This window comes from Kogia breviceps, chromosome 3 (genome assembly GCF_026419965.1).
Source record: "Kogia breviceps isolate mKogBre1 chromosome 3, mKogBre1 haplotype 1, whole genome shotgun sequence".
NCBI lineage: Eukaryota > Metazoa > Chordata > Mammalia > Artiodactyla > Physeteridae > Kogia > Kogia breviceps.
Window position 1 is genome coordinate 66594555 of NC_081312.1, and position 23444 is coordinate 66617998.

A 23444-nucleotide genomic window follows, 5' to 3' on the forward strand; every position below is an offset into this window, starting at 1 on the left:
TCTTTTCCATCTTCCTTTTCTCCTTTCTTTCTTGACTACTGTTCTCTTTTGCCTTTTCCTTCTCTTTCCTCTCCTCCTAGTCCCTCCACTCCCTTGTTCTTCACTCCTCTCTCCTTTCTTTCACTCCCCTCCCTTCCTCTCCTCTCCTCTTCCTTCTCATTCCTTCTCTCTTTTTTCTATAGCTCAAAGTCTCCCCCAACAATTGACTGTTGGAGCTAATCAATCACTTTTAATAAACAACATTTCCTCACATGTCCATACAGTTTTAATGAAAAGGGCTGTCTCCTTGACACTGAAGTACAGAGCTGAAATGTTGTTATAATCTTGTGTTTAGATAGAAATACTTTCCTGATTAGTAAAACCTCCTTGTAAATCTAATAACTGGAACAAGAATGCATGTAGCAAGATGGGAGTGTTTGTAGATACTAAAATTATTAAAAACATTACTTGTGATTGTTGATTCTTATTTACCTAAATATTCGAAATTTTCTCTAGGGGACATACAGTTCTTCAGTAATAACAAAGTTATAGTTTTAGAAAAAAAAAAAATGGAATTCAGTGCTGGGAGTTTATCACATTGCATGAGCAAGAAAATAACCAACTTTCTACCACAGAACTTCAGGGTGGTGAGTCAGTAAAGGGTAACAACTCAGGCACTGCATTATCATTGGAGCCAAGAAGATAGAAAACAGCATTTACTAAATACATCTGCTTGAAAAGGAGAAGCATTCCTATGCAGATTAGAAGCACTGATCTTCAAAAGGCCCTTACATCCCATCTAGTTCAATGCCCCCATCTTACAGGTGAGGAAACCGAGGCTCAGAAAGGTTAACTACTTGATTGGTAACAGGCAGCCAGTTGGTAGATAAGGCAGAAGAACTCAGGTGCTGTGTCCTTAAGTATAGAACTCTAATTGTTCACTTTAAAGTTTTCGTGGACATCTTTTGAACAAAATTTCTAGAGTTCTAAAATAAAGGACAGAATTAGAGTTTTAAAGAATAATGTAAAATTCCAGAGTACTGTTGGTTTAAATAATTGGGTATAGTATCTAGATTGGGTGGCATTGGACCAGCTGAAAAAGAATAGAGGGCACTGAGAGGAACAGAGAACATTCCTGGCAGATAAAATCCAGTAGAGAACAGTTCATTCTGAGAAATCTAAGTAGCCGATGGCTAACTCTCTGGAGGCAAATAGGGAAACTAAGAAATGAGGTTGGAGAGTCTGGCCAAGAGCCAGGCACATACACCTCGCTCTGGAGTTAGTACTTTATCCTAAGAACGATGGGGGTGGTCACTGCAGTTCTGAAGCAGAAGAGAGAGACAGAAGTTAAAATGGACAGGGCCAGTTGAATGTGATGGCTCAAAAAACTTGAGAAATGTGTTACAATCTCAGATGACTGCCAGCTTTCAATTTTCATTGGAGGTACTATTCTCTGAAAGAAGCAATAAGATATTCAGAAGGAAGAAGTAATTTGCAGGTATATGATAAACATGGTATTAGATAGCATGAGTTTGGCTTCTGAGGTGTGGAGCAAGATCTAGGTTGGAGAAAGCAACATACAGGTCGTACTGGAGACCACGGGCATGGAGAGAACCTAGGAACAGTGTGTACGGGCATATCCGCTGTGTCTCCTACAGATTGAGGCCCCACAATGCAATGCACTCAATTTTATTCACCCCATTCTGTGACTGTCTCAGTGGTTCTCGACACCGGCTGTGTCCCTAAATTAAACTGTGAAACATACACCAAATTCAGAGAAGGGAAATCTGCTTCAAAGTCCATCAGGGCAACAAAGATAAAAAGCCAACAGCTGAGGGGCATTAGGAACATGTTCATGTTGATCTTGGAAAAAAAAAAAAGTACTTGCTGCCCCTTTGTGACAAGCTTGCAAAATCCGGTATAACCAGAAAATAGGATGTGCTAATAGGAAGCACTCCTGAGAGAGGCATGTTCTAGTTGTAAAATGAGGGAATTAAGTTGGACAATTTCTCATGCCTTTCTTACTGTTGCCACCTGTGGTTCTTGCATACAGAGCCTCCTTCAAAGCCAGAGATGTTCAGATGATTTACCTGTTCTCTTTTAGTTACACAGGGAACTGATCTTTGGTGACTTCCACATACCTTCCCAATGTCTTCTACTCCTTTCACCATATCTATCCTTCAAGACCCAGCTTCAATGCTCCTCTCCCAGCAAATGATCCCAACCTAGCGCTACCTTTCCAACGCACTTGCTTAATTTTTCCATCGTTAGCAGTCAGGGGTCTCAGGGGCAATTGTAAACTTATTGCAGTCCCTTCCTTTTTCTTCCCATAATACGTTGTAATGAGATTCTTCTGTTAGAGTGATGTGGGAACTATTATTTATAAGTACATAATTATAAATACATTTTATAAATATGTATAAATACAAATTATACATAAATAAGTACATATTATTTATAAGTTGTTGTGTGACAATATTATAAACTAGAAGGTTGTTTGTGTTTATCTGAATACACATTCATAGCATAAATTCCCCCACTTAAACTTTCTAAGATGTCAGAGAAGTGCATTAACTAAAATTATTGGGCCAGTTAGAGGAGAATTATCTCTAACACAACATAAGAATCATCTGTCAAGGCAGCAGGCCCAGAGTCTCACAGGGAAGAGGGGTGCAGGAGTCTAGGGCGACTATCACAGGTCTCAGGAAAGACAGGCGGCCTTAACCATTGTGGGTGGGGGGTGAGTAGGAGGTTGAAGCTTCATAATGACCAAGATGCCTGAAGGTAGGAGGAGAAAATAAGGTGGTAGCATTTGATCCCAAAAGGCCAGGGCCATCTACATACAAAGAGCTTCTGAGGCCTCACCCCTCCCCTCCCATAATAGTAATAATAACAACAATAACAACCACAAGAGCTAACATCTATTGAATGCTTACTACATGCCAGGTACTATTCTGAGCTCTTTACACATTTTAACACATTTAATGGTCAAAAAAAAAAAATCTGTATGTGGAACCCTATTTTGCAAGGGAGGAAACTGGGGCAAGAGAGATCAAGTCACTTGCTCAAGATAACATAGGTGATAATCCACAGAACCTCATCTACCTGAAAGATGGAAAGCACCTGGGCCTCAGCATACAGGCAGCACCTTTCCTGGGTAAAGTTGCTTATTCACCATGCAAATCTCAGGCCAATCATCTTTATAGAATGAGATCAAGAGCCTCAGACATGATCTGACATCAATCTGACATCATGAGTGACCCGGACACAGAACCCACACTCTTGGAATGATCTGCCCCCATATTGTCAGAACAGCACAAACAGCAGTGCTGACAGTTAATTTTAAGACATCACATCAACAAATCTGCCAAGATGAATGTTTCCAATCTGCTCCATTTAGTTGACCTTACTTGCTATAAATTCGGGCTAATCCATATCTAATTCTTACTGGGTTAATCACTTGTTTGCTGTGAGTTACCATTCTCCCTGGTCTCTTGGCACCTAGCAAACACTAGCCAGGCCCCAAATTCCTCTAGGATGTCTGGTTCTTCTCACATTACAGTGCTGGGAATGCAGCATGAATAGTTGCATACCTCCAGGCTCACTAATGCCATAGCCTCACACTCACTTACCATTACGGTCTTTTAAGGGAGATTCACCCAGAATTCCATGGAACAGAAAGAAATTCCATGTTGAAGTGATATATTGCAGTGAATATTTTGCAGAGAACTGGCTGCATCTCTTAGTTATGCCTCTTAGTCTCTTATAAAATTTCAGAACTGAGAGGTATCTTAAGAGGTCAGCCAATTCAATTTCTTTACTAATGTTTATTTTTCAAAACTGAGGCTTGGGAGTTAAGTTTCCAAGGTCACAATGCTACATAGGGGCAGAATTAAGATTCTTATTCTAGTTCTTTCTATTATTGTTGATGCTATTCCCTGAATTCAGAGGAAAAGTTACAATAATGATAAGACTAGTATTTATGTAGCCTTTAGAGTTTACAATGAACTGTTGCTCTTTGTAATTTCATACAATAATCTGTGCAATGGCGTAACAAACATAATTAATATCCCATTTTAAAGACTAGGAGATTTAAACAGTAAACTTTCAGCGACTTATTCAAGTTTTCATAATTAAACAGTAGGGGGCTGTGAATTGAGCCCAAAGTTCCTGCTATTAAGTCTTGTACCCTTAAGTAAATTACTAACTTCTCTATGTATAATATCTCTGTCCTCGTTGGTAAAATGAGGATATAATAAAAGTGTCTTCATCAAAGAAGGATTTTTTTTCTTTAGAATTAAATATGTTAAGTGAATAAAACTCTTAGCATCTTGCCTGACATGTTATAAGTAGTCAATAAATGTCAAGGTTTTGTTTGTTTTTTTAATTGCTACCTTTCTAAAACATTCTATGGCTAATACAGAGTCATTACTTTAGGCTTAAGGATAAAGAAGAATTCACTAATATCCTAATAATAATTTTAGTTGAATTTAAAAATGCAACACTGAGTTTATTCCTCTTTTGATTTTCATCATCACAGAAATATTTGATGTCAAATGCAGTTAGGAACTTTCATCATCTTGACACAACAAAATTTAATTTAATCATAGCTTTTTCACACCAAGAAAATAACAAAGAACTATTTTCATCTTAATGTTTAAAACTGCAAACAAAAAACTGCACCTTCCGTATACATTTCAGAAGGTAAAAATGAGACGCACTGACTGGATGCAGCCTCACGGTGGTGCTAAATCACCATTGATAAAGGCTCGAGACCCAGCTAAGGCTCTGCAGAAACCAAACTGACGCAGGATTGAAACATTCCTACTGGGTTAACCAGGAAGGTATTTGCTTTGGATCCCTATGGTTCTTCTCCAGCAACCTTGAACAATGACCTTGACATACTGTCCCAACAAATCCATTAGTAATGTTAATTCAGTTTATTTCCTGGCATTGCAATAAATAAATTATACACAAATATATACAATATTACCCTTAAAAAGAACTGTGTAGCTTTCTTTTTTAATGTTATTAATTGAGAATTCTCAACTTGGATTTGGCCATAGCATTTGCATATAAGATAACATTTACCTTTGCCCCGTTCATCAGCTGTGTATCTTAATTTCTTATGTCCCTTGGAACCATTTATTAAAGTCCTTACATCTCCCTGCCCCAAACCTCAGCTTGAAATCTCAACTCTTTTGACACCCTTCCTCCACTATGTCATTTTTTTTAAAGCCACAAAATTGTATTGATTTGTCTTTTATAACATCTCCTACCTCTGTTTCTTTATTTTCCTTAGTTGGCTTCCAAAACCACAGTTCAGACCCTTTTAGCAATAACCTTCAAAATTAGTCTTAGAGCATTAGCTACCAACCTTGACTGTACATCAGAAATGCATGAAGGAGCTTTAAAAAATACCTACCCCTCAAGAGTCTGATTTAATAGCTCTGGGTGGAGGCTGAAGTTGGAATTTTTTTTCAAAGCACCCCAGTGATTATAATGTGCAGCCACAATCAAGAACCACTTCGCTAGAGCTGTATCCAGCACACCATGGCCAGATTAACCTTAAACTACAAACCATCTGAGCCAAAAATTTTAAGTAATGTCTCCTCTTCAGAAAGATTGCAAATTAGTGACTTGAAGGCTAAACCTATCCTATGGATGTGTTTTATTTGGCCCGTTTTTAAATTGTTCAGACCAAAAATTAACAAATTGGGAGATGTCACTTAAAACCCAGATTTGCTACTTCTTTTTAAAAATTGCAAGATCTTGCCACACAGGGCCCACACTCCCATGCAACAATCACTTGGAACTAGGCAGTTGGCTGCCCTCTAGACATGGCACTTACCCTCTGTTACTCAGTCTCTTTCACTCCCCACTTCCACCCGGCTGTATGACTCATTTATATTATCTGTCTGCCCCTCTTAGAGTCATTTTACTTTGTAACTCCTGGTCTCAAGGAAAAAGTTCAATCTGAATGATAAATTCACTCACTCACTTATTCATTTATTCATGCATTCATTAGACAGGTATTTATTTATTTTGTGTCTGTGCTATGTAAACACTTGGAATTCAAAGTTCATATTTTGGTCCTTTCTTTCTAACTTTATATTCCCCTTCGCTTCAACTAACTCTATTCTAACCAGCAAGTGGTTTAAGAGAACATCTCCCTCCTACAGTTCATAGCCTAGAGGCTAATTTCCCAAACTCCTTTGCTGTTAGGTGATGCCATATGACAAAGTCTGGACCAATGGGATGTGAACAGAAGAAACGTGTACAACTTCCAAGTCCTGTCTGTGAGAAGAAAGCTGGGTGCTCTCCACGTTCCCCTTCTGGTGAGATGGAACACAGATGCAGCATCGGTGCACCATAGTACAAGAGCAACAGAGAGAAAGCACCAGAATCCCTATATGGCCTCTATCTTCCCTGGATTGTCTGCCTACCTCTTGCTACGTGAGAGAGAAAAAGTCTTCTATCTTATTGTATTTGGGGATCTCTTTGTTTATAGCAGTTTAGCCTACACCCTTACTATTTCCCAAATATACCTTAAATATTCTTGCCCTCAACCTTAGCTTATACCAAAGCTTCTGTCACTAACATTCTGCCTCCTCATCTCTCCTAAATTCTACTCATTATTCAAGGTCCGGCTCAAGTAGTCCACCTTCTGTGATGCTTGGTCGAGGTACACTTGTTATCTTCCTTCCTCTGCTCTCCCATTGTGTAACTTTCCACTTGAGACTTATCAAATATTATCTTATTTAATAAACAGAGCCTAGAATTATGTTGTCCTATCTCTTTCAAATTCTAAGTCCAGAATTTAAAACAAAATTTTAGATTGTGCATAGCATAAAGAAGAATATTCAGAGTTCCTACAGCATTCTGCTACTAACACCGCTTGTTGAATAATAATCTCTACTATCAATTCATGTTCAATTTGTGATCTTTTAGGACTCTTGAATCTTCCAACTTTAATTACAAAGCTGAGCCTTCCCAACTCTTTAAAAATGTAGCTTCTTCCTTGATATTTAAACTGAATTGTTTATTCTTGCATCTAAACAGTTCCTCAACCCTCTGGATACATATTTCTAAGACCAAGAAATGTACTGAGAAGATCAAGGGTTCAAGCTCGAATGGTGATGAAGAGCCAACTCATAGTCCTCTCATATTTGGAATCTGAGAATCTCTAGGACAACATCAGAGGAAGAAAGTAGAAGATACTCTTGGGGAAGGAAATTAAAAGGGAAAATAGGTGCCAGAGAGTGAAAACTATATATTCCAGAGGAATAAAGAAAAAGAATAGGAGAGAAGAATAGGAGAGAAGATATAAGAGAGAATTCAGATATAGGAGGAAGACGAGCAACTGTGAGGGAAAAGGTTAGCATAAGGGAATGGCACATACAAAACGAAATGCCATGGCTTCCCTGGTGGCGCAGTGGCTGAGAGTCCGCCTGCCGATGCGGGGGAGGCGGGTTCGTGCCCCAGTCCGGGAAGATCCCACATGCCGCGGAGCGGCAGGGCCCGTGAGCCATGGCCACTGGGCCTGCGCGTCCGGAGCCTGTGCTCCGCAACGGGAGAGGCCACAACAGTGAGAGGCCCGCGTACCGCAAAAAAAAAAACAAAAAACGAAATGCCAGCGAAGAACAGTGTAATCCAATAACCTTAAAATGCTTCCTATCTGATAGGATGCTCTTAAGAGATCATTATAAACACCAAAGTGCAGACTACCACTCCACCAACTCTAGGAAAACTGCTATGTGGTTGGTATAAAAGAAACATCAAAGGCAGGTGAGAATTAAATTTACAGCAGATCTTGATTATAAGTTACTCTGGGGACAAATAAAGAAAAATACAGCTGGGTTTCAAATCAAGTAAAGAATGGCAGACAGGACTTTTTAAAAAGAGTGACTCCCAAGTTTTTTTCTAAAGACAAATCTTATCTCTTGAAGTTGTGTCCTACCACGCAAAAAAGCTAGAGATGACGGCTTCCCTGGTGGCGCAGTGGTTGAGAATCCGCCTGCCGATGCAGGGGACGCGGGTTCATGCCCCAGTCCGGGAAGATCCCACATGCCGCGGAGCGGCTAGGCCCGCGAGCCATGGCCACTGAGCCTGCACGTCCGGAGCCTGTGCTCCGCAACGGGAGAGGCCACAACAGTGAGAGGCCCGCGTACCACAAAAAAAATAAAATAAAATAAAGCTAGGGGTGAGATCTTTAAAGCACGAGAGGTAATCACACTGAGATAAAATAAAAAATAACTGAAACACTTAAAGCTAAGACTTAAACTATAAAACTCGTAAAAGAAAACATAAAATAAAAGCCTCATGACATGGGTCTTGGCAATGATTTCTTGGATATGACACCAAAAGCACAGCCAACAAAAGAAAACATAGACAAATGGGACTACATCACCCTTTAAAAATTTTCTGCATCAAAGGGCCCAATCAACAGAGTGAAAAGGAATGGGAGAAAATATTTGCAAATCAAACATATAATAAAAGGTTAAGATCCAGAATATAAAGAACTCCTACAACTCAACAACAAAAAAATCAAATAACCCAATTTAAAAAGTGGACAACATACTTGAATAGACATTCTTCCAAAGAGGATATACAAATGGCCAACAAGCATATGTAAAGATGTTCAACATCACTAATCATCAGAGACACGCAAATCAAAATCATAATGAGACAATTCAAAAGAGTGATGTGCCACAATGTTCACTGAAGCTCTATTGACGATAGCCAGGACATGGAAGCAACCTAAGTGTCCATCGACAGATGAATGGATAAAGAAGATGTGGCACATATATACAATGGAATATTACTCAGCCATAAAAAGAAACGAAATTGAGTTATTTGTAGTGAGGTGGATGGACCTAGAGACTGTCATACAGAGTGAAGTAAGTCAGAAAGAGAAAAACAAATACTGTATGCTAACACATATATATGGAATCTAAAAAAGAAAGTGGTTCTGAAGAACCTAGGAGCAGGACAGGAATAAAGACGCAGATGTAGAGAATGGACTTGAGGACACGGGGAGGGAGAAATTGGTAAGCTGGGATGAAGTGAGAGAGTAGCATTGACATATGTACACTACCAAATCCAAATGTAAAATAGATAGCTAGTGGGAAGCAGCTGCATAGCACAGGGAGATCAGCTCCATGCTCTGTGACCCCTTAGATGAGTGGGATAGGGAGGGTGGGAGGGAAATGCAAGAGGGAGGGGATGTGGGGATATATGTATATGTATAGCTGATTCAGTTTGTTATACAGCAGAAACTAACACACCATTGTAAAGCAATTATACTCCAATAAAGATGTTAAAAAAAATCATAATGAGACATTACCTCATACCCATTAGGATGGTTACTATCTTAAAACAAACAAACAAACAAACAAAAAACCCAGAAAATAACAATTGTTGATGAGGATATGGAGAAACTGAAACTCTTGTACACTGTTGTTGGGATTGTAAAATGGAGCAACCATGACGGAAAATGGTATGGTGATTTCTCAAAAAATTAAAAGTACAACTACCATATGGTCCAGCAGCAATCCTATCCAATTTCTGGGTATATACCCACAGAATTGAAAGCAGAGTCTTGAAGAGGTATTTGCACACCTATGTTCATAACAGCATTATTCACAACAGCCAAGAAGTGGAAGCAAGTCAAATATCCCTCCACAGATGAATGGGTAAACAAAATGTGGTATATACATACAGTGGAATTATTCACCCTTAAAAAGGAAGGAAATCCTGTCATATGTACAACATGGATGAATCTTGAGGACATTATGCTAAGTGAAACAAACCAGTCACAAAAAGACAAATACTATATGATTCCAATTATATGAGGCATCTAAAGTAGTCAAATTCATAGAAACAAAAAGTAGAATGGTGCCTACCAGGGGCTGGAGGAGAGGGGAAAAGGGCAGTTGTTTAATTGGTATGGAGTTTCTGATTTGCAAGATAAAAAAGTCCTGGAGATCTGTTTCACAACAATATGAATACACTTACTACTGAACTGTACATTTAAAAATGGTTAGGAAAGGGCTTCCCTGGTGGCGCAGTGGTTGAGAATCCGCCTGCCGATGCAGGGGATACGGGTTCGTGCCCCGGTCCGGGAAGATCCCACATGCTGCGGAGCGGCTGGGCCCGTGAGCCATGGCTGCTGAGCCTGCGCGTCCGGAGCCTGTGCTCCGCAACGGGAGAGGTCTCAACAGTGAGAGGCCCGCATACCACAAAAAAAAAAAAAAAAAAAAAAAAAAAAAAAAAAAAAAAAATGGTTAGGAAGGCAAATATTATGTTTATTTTTTTTTACCACAGTGGAAGAAGGAAAAGAGAACACAGGACAACACGATATTTCTTTAATGACTGCCATCATCAGTGTGGTATCATTGATGTGTCAACATATGGTCAAAATGAGGGTGAAAGATAGGATGGATCCTATCTGGACCATTTTACCTCTTGGAAAAAGAAATGCAGAAATCAGTGCCAAGTTAATCCCAGGACCAAACCTCTTCTATATTCCCATTAACCTGGTATTACTGACAACATCCCAGCTCTGCCTCTAGGCAGCAGCAAGGGTGACTGTCTTTGTGCTGCTACCACAGACTACACTGCAATTTTACATAGCCTAGTTACAAAGATCAAGCACTCAGACAAATATTTGCTGCACTGAATCTGAAATAATTTATGTGCAAGGACATTCTTAGCTGGCACCAAAGAAGTTTTTTAAATTGGGTTATAGATGTCTCTGAGATAAAATGCTAATGAACAGCTGAGTCACTGAACTATAGCTGGGACACCATAATCTAGCATTTGAAGACGTTTATATTTCCGGGGAGAAAAGGAATCAGCTATGTCATGCATCCATCAACTTGGTACCAATGAGTCCAACCTAATGGAGTCATGTCTTCCAGGACGAGTTCTAAGGTTCTCATTGACTCTTTAAAACAAATCTAAAGGTTGAAGGTTATTTTTTTTCTTTATCCTTCTTCTTCTTCTTTTTTTTTTTTTTTTTTTTGTGGTATGTGGGCCTCTCACTGTTGTGGCCTCTCCCGTTGCGGAGCACAGGCTCCGGACGCGCAGGCTCAGCGGCCATGGCTCACGGGCTTAGTTGCTCCGCGGCATGAGGGATCTTCCCGGACCGGGGCACGAACCCGTGTCTCCTGCATCGGCAGGCGGATTCTCAACCACTGAGCCACCAGGGAAGCCCTATCCTTATTCTTCTTGATCTCCATTTTGCAAAGAATGAAGCTAGTGTTCATGATACTAAACATCTCTTCTCCCTTCATTTACTTAATACTCGAGAGTCCTGTTCCTTCCTGGTCCCCACAACTAGGCCTCTTCCTTACTCCTGCCTCATAACTGGGCTAAAACTTGAAAGTCAGTTGTCCTCCTCTTCTCTTCTCCATCTATCCTCAGTCTCTCAGGGAATTCTTCTATTCCCAAGACTTTATCTAGTGGGAAGAGCAAAGCAGATAGGGCTTGAAGCATGGCTCTATGACTTATTAGCTGTGCAGCTTAGGAGAGGTGATTTCATCTCTCTGAACTCCTCTCCTCCACTCTAAAATGGGGACTCATTCATTCTTTCATTCAACAACCTTTATTGAGCACCTACTACGTAGCAGGCAATGTTCTAGGTACATGAGATTCACTAGCAAGCTAAACAGATAAAAATGTCTGCCTTCACAGATCCCCCAGTCTAGCAGGGGGAGACAAAAATTAACAATACACATGCTAAATAAGAGACTTATATAAAATTATAGAATATGGTGAGAGCTGTAGAAGAAAAGAAAAAGAAGGCAGGTCACACTTTTTAAAAGGTGGTCAGGGTAACCTTCCCTAAGAAATTATTATTTGACCAAGTCTCAGAAGAGGTGGAGGAATTAGAAAAAACATGCATCTGACAGAGAACGTGCAGCCAGCGGGAGGTGACAAAGGTCTGAAAGGCAGGGGTGTACCCAGCTTGTTCCAGGAACGGCAAAGGGTCCAGTGGGAATGGAGCGAGGTGAGCATGGGGAAGAGCAGTTGGAAATGAGTCAGAGAGGAAATCAGGGCACCAGTCCATGTAGGACCTCTGAATGCCATGGGAGCTGTTGCATAGTTTTGAGCAGAGGGGTGACATGATCTGATTTATGTTTTTGTTTCTCTTGGCTGTGTTGGGTCTTAGTTGTAGCAAACGGGCTCCAGAATGTGTGGGCTCTGTAGTTTGTGGCACGCGGGCTCAGTAGTTGTGGCACGGCTTAGCTGCCCCACGGCATGTGGGATCTTAGTCGCGCCCCCTGCCCCGCCGAACAGAGATCGAACCTGCATTCCCTGCATTGGAAGGTGGATTCTTAACCACTGGACCACCAGGGAAATCCCTGATTTATGTTTTAAAAGGATCCCTCTGGCTGCTTTGTTGGGAATAGACTGTAAGGGGACCAGAATGGAAGCAGGGAAAGCAGTTAGGATGCTACCTCAGTAATCCAGGCAGGAGGGGATGGTGGCTAGGACCAGGGTGGGAGCACCAGAGAGCAAGAGAAGTGGTCAATGTAAGATAATAAAACCTTCCTTGTAGGGTTGTTTTGAGAATCTTATGAGAGCACTACTTCAGATAAAGTGCCAAGTATTTGCCTGATACAAGGAAGATGTTAAATAATATCCTCTCTTATTATGTTATATTTTCCTGGTTGAATACATTTTCTGGGTCACTATATGGAGGAGGTCAAAGCTAGAATGTGATACCCAAGGTCAACTGACATGGGGATTTGTAGTCACCTGCCTGAAGCATTGAAAGGAAGTTGGGCTGAGGAAGGGGCTTAATCCCCTTTTAGGTTTCACTTCATATCCCAACTCTAAGACAGTATTTCCAACGGCCTACATTTCCTCTTAAAAGTTTCATCGTATACTCAATATCAGTGCATGTATTTTTAAAAATTACCTGCCTCACTTCCACCTCAAGCCGGCTACCCATCCAAATGTTTCCTTCTATTAAAATTATACCAGTCCCTAGAGACTGAAAACTTTGCTTCACCTTTGTAGGACTATGGAATAAAAGGATGCTTCCATCGGAAGTTGGTATAATAGCCATCATCTGCTTAAAACATCTCTATTTACAAAAAAGAAACGAGGCCCAGAATGGAGTAGGATTAACTGTGGGCCACTCCTGGCTTTAATGACTGAGAAAGGACTGGAACCCGTTCCCTGGATCCCGTTCACTTTATCAACAGCGCCCCCCATTCGCCCATCCCCCATCACAGCAGCCCCTAACGCCGGCTGCCACAGGCATCTCTGCACCGGTCACCGCCATGGCTGCCATGACCGTCTTTCCTGTTATTGCCAATCAGGCCTTCCAGAAAGGCTATTGGAGGCCATGGCACATACTGCTTTAAGTGTGCCGGCTGTGGGTTCAAATTCTGGCTCTGTACTCACTAGCTGTGAGGCCTTGAGCAAGTTTCCTAACCACAATCTGCCTTAGCATCTTCATCTGAAAAGTTCTTACCTCCCAGGACTTAAGTAGAATAAGGCATGTAAAGCCCTTAGCACAGAACCAGCACAAAATAAGAGCCCAAGGAGCATGAGCTATTGTTAGTTGCATAACTATTCTCAGTCCCTTTCAGAGAAGTTACCATGGATGCGTGGTAACCAAATCCTAATTGTCTCAGCCTGGCCATCAGGGCCTTGCAGCTACAAGGTCTATTAAATGTATGGAAACTTTCATTGCTCTCTGCTCACTGACCTTCCAGTCAAGACAGCTGTGGACCCCAATACCATGCTCATTCCCAAATACCCACCTCTGCGTTTTGGTTTTTGCTCCTTCTTACCTGAAATGCCCACCTTCCTTCTCTCTAAATCCTGGCACAGCTTCAAAGCCCCAATGGAGGTTTATTACTTCACAAGAACTTCCCAGGCAAATCCTAGCTCTACTGATATTATTTCTCCTCTACAACACTACAGTATTTACATGTAGTACATACTAGTCACTTCCTAATGGAGAGGCATGGGAGCATTTAGTTAATAGTATGGGTTCTAGAGCAGACTGCCTGGTCTCTCTCAGCCTCAGTCTCCTCTATGTAAAATAGGGTTAATATTAGGGTTGTTGTGAGGGTTGGACACATAAATACTTAGTAAACAATTATTAATATATGTTACAATTATTATATATTGCTGTTAGCTTTACCCTCTTTGTTTCATGTACCTTCATTTTCTTCCTCCAGGTCATTCTGTCCATATGTACTATACTTTTATCCAGTATCTTAAATCACAGCTTACATTAAGGAGCTGAATTCTGAGAATTTTGATGTCTGTCCTTGAAGATTTCATCACATAACAATTTGTTCTAAAAGTACAGATTTACCCAAAATATCAACTCCCCAATCTCAGAGCCCATAGATTGTACAGAGTTTAGGTAGCATGGTTATTAGCCAGAGGAGGAAGGCTGAAGAAAAAAATTCCTGAAAAATTAGAAATATCTGGTCTTTATCTACAAGAAGTTAATATTGCAGATGTGAGAGCTATTCTGGGGTTAGAACCAACAAATCAAAAAAGCACTGAGGGGGGCCTTCCCTGGTGGCGCAGTGGTTGAGAGTCTGCCTGCCGATGCCGGGGACGAGGGTTTGTGCCCGGGTCCGGGAAGATCCCACATGCCGCGCACGGAGCAGCTGGGCCCATGTGCCATGGCTGCTGAGCTTGCGCGTCCGGAGCCTGTGCTCCGCAACGGGAGAGGCCACAACAGTGAGAGGCCCGCGTACCGCAAAACAAACAAACAAAAAAAGCACTGAGGGTAACTGGAACTTTCCATTCATGTATTCCAGAGGTACTGGCGTGTGCACAGCTACTGTTCTACCTTATTTTGTATTCTGTTCAAGGGGGCCCACCACTCATCAGGAGCCATGTTAGGTTTGAGCAATATCAACAGAGAGATCTATACCAGCAGGGACACATCACGCTAACGCACAGACAAGGGCAGTTCCTAGTGATGCCACTGTTACAACTCAGTGATCATTGTGTGTTTTTTCTTTTCTTTCTTTAGGGAATTGGTTATGTTTATCAAAAATAGCAACACATTTCATAATGGGGTGGGGAAGAGTTCACCTTTTCCCAGCAATACTTCCAAAAATCAGGTGAGAAATCATTCTGATTAAGAAGGCCACCCTTACCTCTATTTTTTCCCATATGGCTTCATAGTTGTCTTGGTGTTGAATATCTTGCATCAGTTTCTGAATTAAAGCAGACTTTGTAGTGGAATGGCTCTCATTTTTCTCAGAGGATGAAGCTCTCTCTGACTTCTCATCAATGTATTTTTTCATGCCAGAGAGAGGCACGCACAACTCCTCGTCGGAAGGAAGGTCACTAAGGGGGCCAGATTCAATGCTCTCCCCGAGCGAAGAGGCTATATCACTGGATGAGCTTGGAGACACCCTGCCTAGCCTTGTATGCTTCTTCTTGACATGGTATGTTGGATAGATCTCAGAATCTGAATTCATTTCAGACAGTTCCCAGTCATCAATATTCTGAATAGTTTCTCCCCTGGGTTTCTGAGGCAGAAGCTTTGTTAGGTTTTCCAACTTCAAAGCTAATACTTCTGTCTGCTTAAGGTGAGAGGGCAGCGCTAGGTACTCATCAGAGCCATACCAGGCCTCCACAACCTGACCGTTCCTGGTGACGTGACTTGGGGAGGAGGTGTAGCTTTTTTTGCTTTTGTGTTCTGAAAGAAGGGGAACCGGAGACATGACGTTGTCTGAGCCAGCAGAGGACTCACTGCTTTGACTACAAGGTGGTGAACTGGATGTTTCTGACTGCACTGGCAATTTGGCATTCCAACCACTCTGGTTATACGGCTCAAGTGAGGATGCGGAAGCAGAATCTGTTTCTGGCCCCTCTATGGCCTTGGAAGTACTAGAAGGAATTCCATTCGGCACTACTGAGCTCCTAGTGTTTTGGGCTTGCTTGCCTGAACTGGGTTCCCGTTTAGGTGGTGTCTGGCATGAAGGCACCTCTTCTACGGTCTTGTGAGGCTTTTGAAGTTGAAGCTTCTCTTTATGGCCGTCATTAAGCGTCCCCAGGCTGGAGGAGATCTCCTTAATGTGACTTTTGACTGTGTTTTCAAGATTCCCATCCCCCACTCTGTGCAAACACTCATACGAGTAGCTGGCCGCAGAAGGTCTGTTGGGGTAAGGAGACTGTAACACCAGGCGAAGCTTGGATCTGTCACGAGGGTCCACCAGGGAGGGCGTGCTCCTGCTCATCTCAGGCTTGAGATCAACCATCTGCTTCTTTCCACTAGTGCCTTTTAGATTGTTCTTAAAAGTCTCGTCTTTAAGGAAAAGCCCTCTTTTTGGCAACGTGGGCTGTGTGGGAGAGTCCTCGTTATAATTAAAGCAATCTCTGATGGAACGCTTGGGGGTTGCATTTTCACAAGGAAGAGGCTGTTGATTCTTTGCCCCAAGTTGGGAAGAGGAATCAGATTCTTGCTTCACAGCCTCCAAAGAGGGTTGTCCAGCATTTGGCAGAGCTTCCCCTGAAGATGACAGCCCCTGCGTTAAGCCTGGCTGCTCCTCCAGTGTGGCCGCACTGTTTTCCTCACATCCACCTCTGTCATCTGCTGAAAGAGACACTTGAGACGCCTCCTCACTAACTGCTTCGCTGCAGTTGGAAGGGACCGCGTCAGGAGCCACCGTAAGTAACCCAACACTTCGGATAAGCTCAGGGAACTCCTTTTCCATTTCACTGTAGCTCCAAGAGTCAAAGGGTTTGGTTTTGACCTGGCTAGAGGTCATATCACCCAGGCCACTGAGCAAATCCTCACTTGGACTGTAGTCAGACAGTTCGAAAGCAGTAATGCCACAATCCAGAGACAAGTAATTCTGCGAGCATTTGATAGTTAACTGTCCTGAGTCATCCACTTCTGTTAGAGCATCAAGCCGGTCCTGAAACAGACAACAGAAATGGTTTCAGTAAATGCAACATTATATTCAACTGCTGCTCACATGAAATCTCAGCAGAAGCCACTATAAAGGTCAAAAATGCAACAATCTCAATTGCTTCTGGTTTGAGATACAGAAAGGCATATTCATTAAGTATCATATTGCTTTATATAGTATCCTGTTCTTAAATAATTAAGGATTTTTCTTTAATCTGGAGAACAGAACCTTGATAGAAATGGTCAAGGCCAAGCCAAAAATAACCATTCTTACCCTAACTTTCTATTTTTAAATGGTGTATTTTTTCATTTAGTAAGTATTTCTTAAGTGATGCCTTAAGTAATAACATTTCTGAAAACAAAATAATATGAGAGTAAAATCTCCATGGATGTCTCTTTTGCTTATCACTCCATCACCTACCACAGTGGCGAGCTCATAGTAGATGCTCAGTAAATATTTTAAAGTAGAATAATTAATTATAGTAAGTCTATTGTGTTAAATACATATTCACAAATCACAAGAAGATGAACTACTGAATTTGCATACATAACAAAAATAGTTCAAGGCCAACTTCTGTTTGTCCCCACCTTTTAAAGGTAAACACAGGAAATCCTGGAGAAAATTAATGAGTCAAAAGTATATCATCTTAGCCCCCATCCCCACCCTCTGTATGCACTCTCCCCTACCCTCCACCCCCACCCCCATTTCCATTTGTGTGTGCTAGGTACCAACTGCTTCCCTTCCTTCAAAGTAGGCTGATTTGAAATTCCCCTATGCTAAAAAATAGTATTATAAGTAAGTATTTTTAATTTTTTAATCTTTAGTTGTATAATTCAGGTTCTTTTCTTATTACTAATGCAGTTGCTGATATCACACAACAAATGGGGAGACTTTTACTTGATGATTTGTTCAGGGCAGAAGGGCCCTTGGAATCCTACATGCCTACCAGGCTGAAGGATAGCTGGTCTAATTTAGCCCCTTAGGAGATGAAGGAAGAAAACTGAAAAGTGAAGGGTGGCTATATCCCCAGATCTCTGCTCTCCTGGAGGAGGAATGGGGTGAGCAGGACCCTGTAGCATTTCAACCAGGTAATCCCAAGATCTGGCCTTTCCAGGACCTTACATCAAGTTTTGGGGGTCATTTGTTTGTTTTGTTCTCTCCCTTCAGACCTTTACCTTGCCTTTACCTCCTACTCCCTTCACTCTTATTCCACAACATCCAGATAAATAATAATGACGAAAACCTCATTTTTCCTTTCTAGGCCTCAATGTCCTCATCTTATAAATGGGGGTGGATGATTACCACTACTACTTTTTCATTTAATCCTCAAAACGATTTTCTTCTGGGGTTGTACGATTGTCCCTGTTTTACGTTAAGTGGAGCTGAGCCAAAAGAAGGTGCATAACTAGCACACAGCCTCGGGACTAAGGCTGAGCTAAGCCTTAAACAAAGGCTGTCTGACCCATAATTTGACCCCTGTGCCATAATTTTCTCTGATTCACTGGATGTTAGTTTAAAAGGACATACCCCCTCCTCCAGTTTGTCCTGCACATTGCCACCAGAGTAACCTTTACAAATTTCAAGTCTTGATGCTATTACTTCTCTGCTTAAAATCCTTTATTAACTTCCTGCTGCTAGGTAAAAACCCAAACCCTTTAAGAACAGATATGAAGAGGCCTCTCTCAAGCCACTCTCCCCTCCCTGGCTGCACCCAGCTACGGTATCATCCTTTCAGTTTTTGAATGTGTTCCTCCTGCCCCAGAGCCTTTGCACATGCTATTTCCTCTGCCAAGAAAGCTTCCCACATGTAAAACCCTTAACTAGTTAATTTTTACTCACTCCTCAGACCTCAGATCAAGCTTCACTTCTGCAAGATTCCAAACACCCACCTAAGTCAGAATCTTTTCTTATAAGCACTCATAAAACTATGTTGTTTTTCCTTTAAATATTTATCTCAAGCTTTAAATACATATTAGTGTGATTATTTGATTAATCTGTTTATCCCACTAGTTTGTAAGCACCACAAGAGTATAAATCACATAGAAAATGGCTGACTTTCCAGGATACCTGCAACACTTAGCATAGTGAGCTACACAGAATTCAAAGATACATCTGTTGAATGAATGAATGAATGATTGAAGACATTTTGGAATGTATCTCTATGCCTTCATGAAGTTTATTCCTCTGATTATGTAGTCTTCATTGATTTCAGTGATTAAAAGCCCAAACCTCAGAGTTAAATTCTAGCTCAAGCACTAATTATTCATGCGATCAGGAACCAGTAGCTTGATATCACTAAGCCTCATTTCCCTCATTTGTAAAAATGAAACAATAAGCCATGCCATAGGGCTGTTGTGAGGCTTAAAGAAGACAGAATATGTAAGACACAAGTCTGGCACGTGGATAGGTACTCAATGAATGCTTACTCTTATTACTTATTATATATTTTTTTACTAATCAAATATATCAAGGGGGGAAATTTCATCAAAATGAGAGGCGTCCCTATGCTAAATTATACTGCACAAAGTAAGAAACCAATATTAACTGCCAATATCAACAAAAATGGTCTAACTGGAATTGTTTGGCTTTTATGCTTCATATCTGGAATAGGATCTTTAAAAAAAAAAAAAAGTCAGAAGCCCAAAACACCAAGGAATGAGCCAAACAAAAGTCACAGTTCATGCAATTTTCAAGAGAATAATAGAGGAAATTCCAATTTAAAAGCAGGTTGGGGCTTCCCTGGTGGCACAGTGGTTGAGAGTCCACCTGCCGATGCAGGGGACACGGGTTTGTGCCCCAGTCCGGGAGGATCCCACATGCCACGGAGCGGCTGGGCCCGTGAGCCATGGCCGCTGAGCCTGCGCGTCAAGAGCCTGTGCTCCGCAACGGGAGAGGCCACAACAGTGAGAGGCCCGCGTACCGCAAAAAAAAAAAAGAAAAAGCAGGTTGTATTTACTAAAAGTATTTTTATTTGGTTGTTCAATGTTCAGAACTTACTCCTTTACAAAAATAGTACTATAAATAGTGATTAAGTTCCAAAGCTATCCCGTACGTATTTAAATTATTAACTAGTTGAAATTTACATTATTTTAAATCATTTTTACCACAAAGTTACAGCACTGCACCTATGATGAATAGAAAAAAAGAGATGTGAGAGTTCAGGTAAAAATTAAGACCCATGAAAATGTCAGCTACCCGCTTCTGGACAGGCAAGGAATACCATAACCGTGGGAAAGTATTTGATCCCAATTTTGGTGGTCACAGAACGTTAAGACCAGGGGATACTGTCTTGTTCAAAAATAACAGGTACTCAATAAATGATGTTAGATGAACATATGGCATGAGACATCTAGATAATAGGGTATGGCTGCCTTTTCCTAATTAAGTCTTCCCCTGAAGATCCCTTCCCTAGACAGTCCTTTGTTTGGAAAAGAAAATACATTACTCAAAAACACTTAATGCTCCAATGGGAGCCCTCTCCCATCCTGTTCCCAGTCAGGCCAACTACTGCTGTGCATGGCTGATTGTCATTCAGGGGTAACTAGTTTTAATTCATACTGCTTTTTTTAATGTGGAAAAAAAAAATCCCTCCATGAAAAACAAAACAAAAAACAGCACATAGCTTATGCGTTTCAAATCCTAAAGACCAAGTGGCAAGCATCCACCCATATATTTTAACACAGTTGGCTATTATTTAAGAGCGTTCCTCAAAAGTATTTTTCTACATTTCACAGTACAGAGTCAATTAAAAAAAAATAAAGTTCTCTGAAGTTTCTCAGAGCAGATAAATAATGAGTTTCATTTCTTAAAATATTGCTTAGTAATACTAATATTTTAGTCCCACTTCTTTCTACTGGGCCACCTTCCCAGATAGTTTTCTAATGCATGTAAGTAATAAAGTCTCAGGTGGATATGGAGGTGGGGAAGAGTGCATGTTGTTTTTACTGGCCTTTTTATTTTAGAAATACCACATTTTATTTTGTAGTGCTTTAACTGTGTCATGGCAGCCTAGCAATGTCCAAACTCAAACAGACCCCATTTAATATGTTATGAAGCAGTTTCTCAGATGAAGGTTATGTTTTATGGAAATGGTAACTTATTCACTTTATTGACGAGCAATTTATTCACTTTATTGCTGGCTTCAATATTGTCTCAGACATCAAGGAAACCTTTTTTCCTCCCTAATTTGAAAAAAGAAATTTTGCTTTGTTCCTTACCCATAAATAAGTTAAGTGAAGTTCTAATTCCAAATGCCTTCTCAGATCTTTCTTTGTTTAATAGTGAATTCTGTCACCAGCTGGACATGAGATTTGATACTTATAATTTAGAGATTTGAAGATCTCCCTGCTGAAATGCCCCCAAGGTTTATATTAGTGTCCACTGCCATTTCAGAGTTGACTTTGTGCCCTGATTTAGTGACCTTACTCAGAAGAGTTGAAAACAGAATTTCACTGTTTTAATTATGGTTACAGCAAAAAATTGTGTATGCCTCTCTCTTCCCTTCCTCCCCTAATTTCACTACATGGTGTTTGTTATGCTTCAATTACTAACATATAAATTCATGGACCTCTTACAAGAAGGCTACGGCCCCCCCAGAGTCCTCAGACCACAGGGTCGACACCCTTGCTCAGATTCCTTTCACCTCTCCCATGTTGGTGCTCTGGTTCTGACTGCATTCCATAGCAGCAGTGGACTGAGGCACAAGCAATGATATAGGGAAGTGGGGAGCAAGGAAGGCAAAGCTTAGTTTCTGATGGGAAAAGAGCAAATAGACAAAGTCTTTCAATATCTTTATTTATACTATAGTAATAATTCTTGACAATTTCCATTTTCTACAGGCTGAAATTATGAGTCAAATAACTAATCTCCATGATCAATCCCAGTCAACCAACCTACAGTGATATCTCCCTCTTCCACACTTAAAGCAGTTATTATCTGCATTAATTACTTCAGTTCAACTCATCGACTTTTATATACAGCGATATGAACTAGGTGCTGTGGGAGATACAGAGATGATTATAATCTGGTGCCAACAATCACGAAGTTCAAATCTAGCACACACTTTGTCGTAATATAAATTGCCCTGTGATAAGTGCTCGTGGAAGAACACACAAAGTGCAATGATGTGAGTGCTCTGGAAGGACCAATGTGTTCCCACTGAGAGGGTGAGTATCATCTAGGTAAAGTGCTTACTGCACCATCTGGCATATGGTAAGTTCTTAATCAATGTTTGCTATTGTGTTACTACTATTAACAGTTATCACTACCTGTGTGACTACCTCTCTCAGCCTCAGTCTTATCTGTAAGACGGATACAATAATATCATCTGTAAAATAAGGATAATAGCACTTGTCCTGCCAGCCTCCCATAACTGTTTGAGGATCTAACAAAATTATGATGGTGATTCCTAACATTTAATAACATGTGTTATTCATCTTTGAATGTCTAGTGCCTTATAAAGAGTAAGAAATCAATAAATATTTAGGGGAGGTAGAAAGGAAAGTAGGAAGGAAGGGAAGAAGGAAATAATTATTATTATTTTTACCAAAGAGATCAGTTAAGAGCTGGTTTTGCTTGTTTTATTTATTCTTAGGTTTATGCCCTTAAGCATTCGCTTAGCCTTTCTTAAACTCAGTTTTTCCATCTATAAAATGGAACTATTTTTTAAAATTCACGTATAGCTGATTTACAATATTGTGTTATTTTCAGGTATACAGCAAAGTGATTCCGTTACGTATATATTTTTTCAGTTTCTTTTCCATTATAGATTATTACAAGATACTGAATATACTTCCCTGTGCTAGACAGTAAAACCTTGTTTTATCTAATTTATATACAGTGGTTTGTATCTGTTAATCCCAGACTCCTAATTCATCCCTCCTCCCTCCTCTTCCCCTTTGGTAACCATAAGTTTGTTTTCTATGTCTCTGAGTCTGTTTCTGTTTTGTGAATAAATTCATTTATATTATTTTTTATATTGCACATATAAGTGATAATCATATAGTATTTGTCCTTCTCTGTCTGACTTACTTCACTTAGTATGATAATCTCTAGGTCCATCCATGTTGCTGCAAATGGCAATCTTTCATTATTTTTTATGAATGAGTAATATTGAAATGGAACTACTTTTAATACCCATTACCCTCCTTACCAAATGAAACAATAAATATAAATTGCTTATCACAGTATCTGAAATATAGAAAATTTCAGTATAACACATTTTTTACACAATGTGGAGCTTTGCCCTAAAGTATTTTTTATTTGTTTGTTCAGCTGGTTTTGTTTCAGTAAGGCATTTTCCAATTTGTTTACAAGACATGGCCTGCTCCATATTTAAATAAGGAATAAAACTCACTTTGTTTTTGTAAGGACAGAAAGAGAACTTGCCACTTTCTTGACTTTCAAACCTATTCTTTAATGGGCTATGAAACTCAACTGACTTCCAAAAAGAGAAAAATGAATTTACCTTCACTGGAAGGACATTTACTATTCTAGTTTATCAGCATGTTTTACGCCATTTCCCTCTTCATTCTACAAATCTTTCACAGCTGAATT

At 40.5% G+C, this 23444-nt stretch overlaps 1 protein-coding gene across 4 annotated transcripts in view; it reads right to left on the minus strand.

The window, feature by feature from the left end:
* Positions 1-23444, minus strand: part of AKAP6 (A-kinase anchoring protein 6) — a 506591-nt gene that overhangs the window by 275964 nt on the left and 207183 nt on the right. For all 4 annotated transcript variants that reach the window (XM_059059544.2, XM_059059543.2, XM_067028592.1 and 1 more), the window contains one exon: positions 15126-16895. In XM_059059544.2, the coding sequence (XP_058915527.1) occupies positions 15126-16895 (1770 nt within the window). The remainder of the gene's footprint in view (positions 1-15125; positions 16896-23444) is intronic.